This window comes from Jaculus jaculus, chromosome 1 (genome assembly GCF_020740685.1).
Source record: "Jaculus jaculus isolate mJacJac1 chromosome 1, mJacJac1.mat.Y.cur, whole genome shotgun sequence".
Taxonomy (NCBI): domain Eukaryota; kingdom Metazoa; phylum Chordata; class Mammalia; order Rodentia; family Dipodidae; genus Jaculus; species Jaculus jaculus.
Window position 1 is genome coordinate 122,506,373 of NC_059102.1, and position 2,426 is coordinate 122,508,798.

General features: G+C 36.7%; 1 protein-coding gene across 1 annotated transcript; it reads right to left on the bottom strand.

The window, feature by feature from the left end:
- Window positions 1-871: 871 nt before the first annotated feature.
- Window positions 872-1,800, bottom strand: LOC101594559 (olfactory receptor 2K2). The gene is given in 2 exon segments (XM_012948449.2): window positions 872-1,509; window positions 1,512-1,800. Coding segments are annotated over 2 exon segments (927 nt in total).
- Window positions 1,801-2,426: the final 626 nt, after the last annotated feature.

The window sequence follows — 2,426 nt, forward strand, 5'->3', positions numbered from 1 at the left end:
CTCTTTTTCTCCCTCAAATAAATAAATTAATATTTTTAAATGACATTGAAAATTTCTAGGAAATGATTGTAGCAGCTTGAATAGGAAGAAGGAGCTGTCTAAGAAGATAATCAGTTACTTCTAGTATATGTACTCTCTTGTCAGCCCTTATGAAGTGAGTTATCCCAGGAAGAAAACTGTAAGCAGGCATGAGAAAAAAACACATAGGAGGCATGGTTGTATAGAAGCAGATATTTTTGCAAATAACTATGTGCCTAAAAAAGCAAAGCTGACAGGCAGACAAATCAAGTAAGCATCGCTGGCTCCTTCCTCAGGAAGATAAGGAGTTTACATCAGGATCTAACAGTGGCAAGTCACTATCATGTTAGGACAATAAGCTATAGCCAAGAAGTCAGAAGAATATTGTCACCAAACTTCTGCCACTATATGGTGTTGACCAAGTCTTTACATTTTTCTTTGATTTCATTTTATCACTTTCATAATGGATGCCAATCTCTTTGTTATTATTTTGATTATTTGTTTCTTATGTTCCTGTCCAATTCAATAAAGGATTTAAGCAAAGAAGATAAAAAGTTTCTTCTGGCACTAATATTCACTGTCTAAATTTATCCAAGTGTCCTTTGGGAGAAAACATTTGGGAGAAAACTGTATAGTCTAAAACTTCTCACAACCACGAAACACCAAAGCCAGGAAATATTAACAAGTGAAAATTGGAGCCTAGTATTATCCACAGGCAATGACTTTGTGTGTGCATAGTTCATAACTGTGAGACAGAAGAGCTAATGTTCAAGTCAAATGATGTCTGGTTTCTCCACTGAACTCTGCCAGAAACACATCTTTGCAGAAACCATGGACACACAGTTGAAGATGTTTATGTGTTTGATACTAATGCTACTTTGTCCAGAAGTTTTTTCATGGCATCTTTTACTTCTTTGTTCCTTAAACTATAAATAATGGGGTTCAACATAGGGGTAAGCACTCCATAAAGTAATGAGATGATTTTGTCTATTTCTTGTGAGTTTGATGAAGAAGGCTTTAGATACATGGAGAGGGCGGCCCCATAATATAATATCACCACAGTCAAGTGTGCACCACAGGTAGAAAATGCTTTGTTTCTTCCTTCTGTTGAGCTGATTCTCAGAATAGTGGGGAGGATGAAGATGTATGAGATGCAAATTAAGAGCATTGGAATGGGCAGGAGGAGAATGCTGACCATAAGCATGATCATGTCCATGAGAAGTGAACTTGTGCAAGCTAGCTTGAGCACTGCAAGAATTTCACTTGTGAAGTGATCAATGAGATTCCCACATAGAGGCATCTGCAGCTTAAAATTAGTCTCCAGCAGGGCAGTCAGACAACCCATCATCCAGGAGACACTGGCCAATTGCACACAGACTGGCCTGTTCATGATTATGGGGTATCTCAGCGGGTTGCAAATGGCCACATAACGGTCATATGCCATCACAGCCAGAAGAACACATTCTGTGGATCCCATGGCAAGGGACAGGTACACCCAGAAAAGATAATGGTTTTCTGGGATGACAGCAAGTTCACCAACAAAGTAGGAATAGAAGCAGATGTGTAGCAGATATCCATGAAAGAGAGATTGCCAAGGAAAAAGTACATGGGGGTTTGAAGGCGTGAGTCTAGGACAGTGATTAAAATAAGGGAACTGTTACCCATGAGGGTAATCATATACATTACAAGGCTGAAGACAAACAGAGCAATCTCTAATCTTGGGTATCGGGAAAATCCCTCCAGGATAAAAAAGCTCCAAAGGGTGAAATTGTCTCCTTGCATTTTCTTATATATCCACTTTAAGATGTCCCTGGAAATATGTTCTTCCTTCCATCTAAGCAGATCAACAAATGGACAATGAATCATGTACATTAGTATGAAAGTATCCCCAAACTTCTTTTTACTATTACAAACACAATTTTACCACAGGAAGAAAATTTAAGGACAACATGTTTATTGATCTAAGTGAAGAAAGCAAGTATGATCTATTTGATTCTTCTACAAATTTAGAAAACAGTGAATCAGAAAAAAAAAACAATTTAATATCAATTCATAATGCAACCTTTGCACAGAAGGCTCTCAATACACTATGACAGTGGCCAAGAGGAAAAGTATAAATGAACATTGAATACATTATGGAACATAAGTTAGAAAAATAAGCCACATAGTTGAAAGAGAGAAAATTCATATAAAATCAGTAATGATCTTCACTACTTAAAGGGAAAAATGTTGACAAAAACAAAGTGACGAATTTTTAAACCAACACATATGAAGTTCTAGATCTTAATGAGTTCTGTCTTTTCCTGATAAGCTTATTAAACTTATTTCAAAAAGCATGGAATCGAAAAAGTTAAATAATAAGGAATCAAACAAGCCAATCAAAAAATGGGCTATGGAGCTAAATAGAG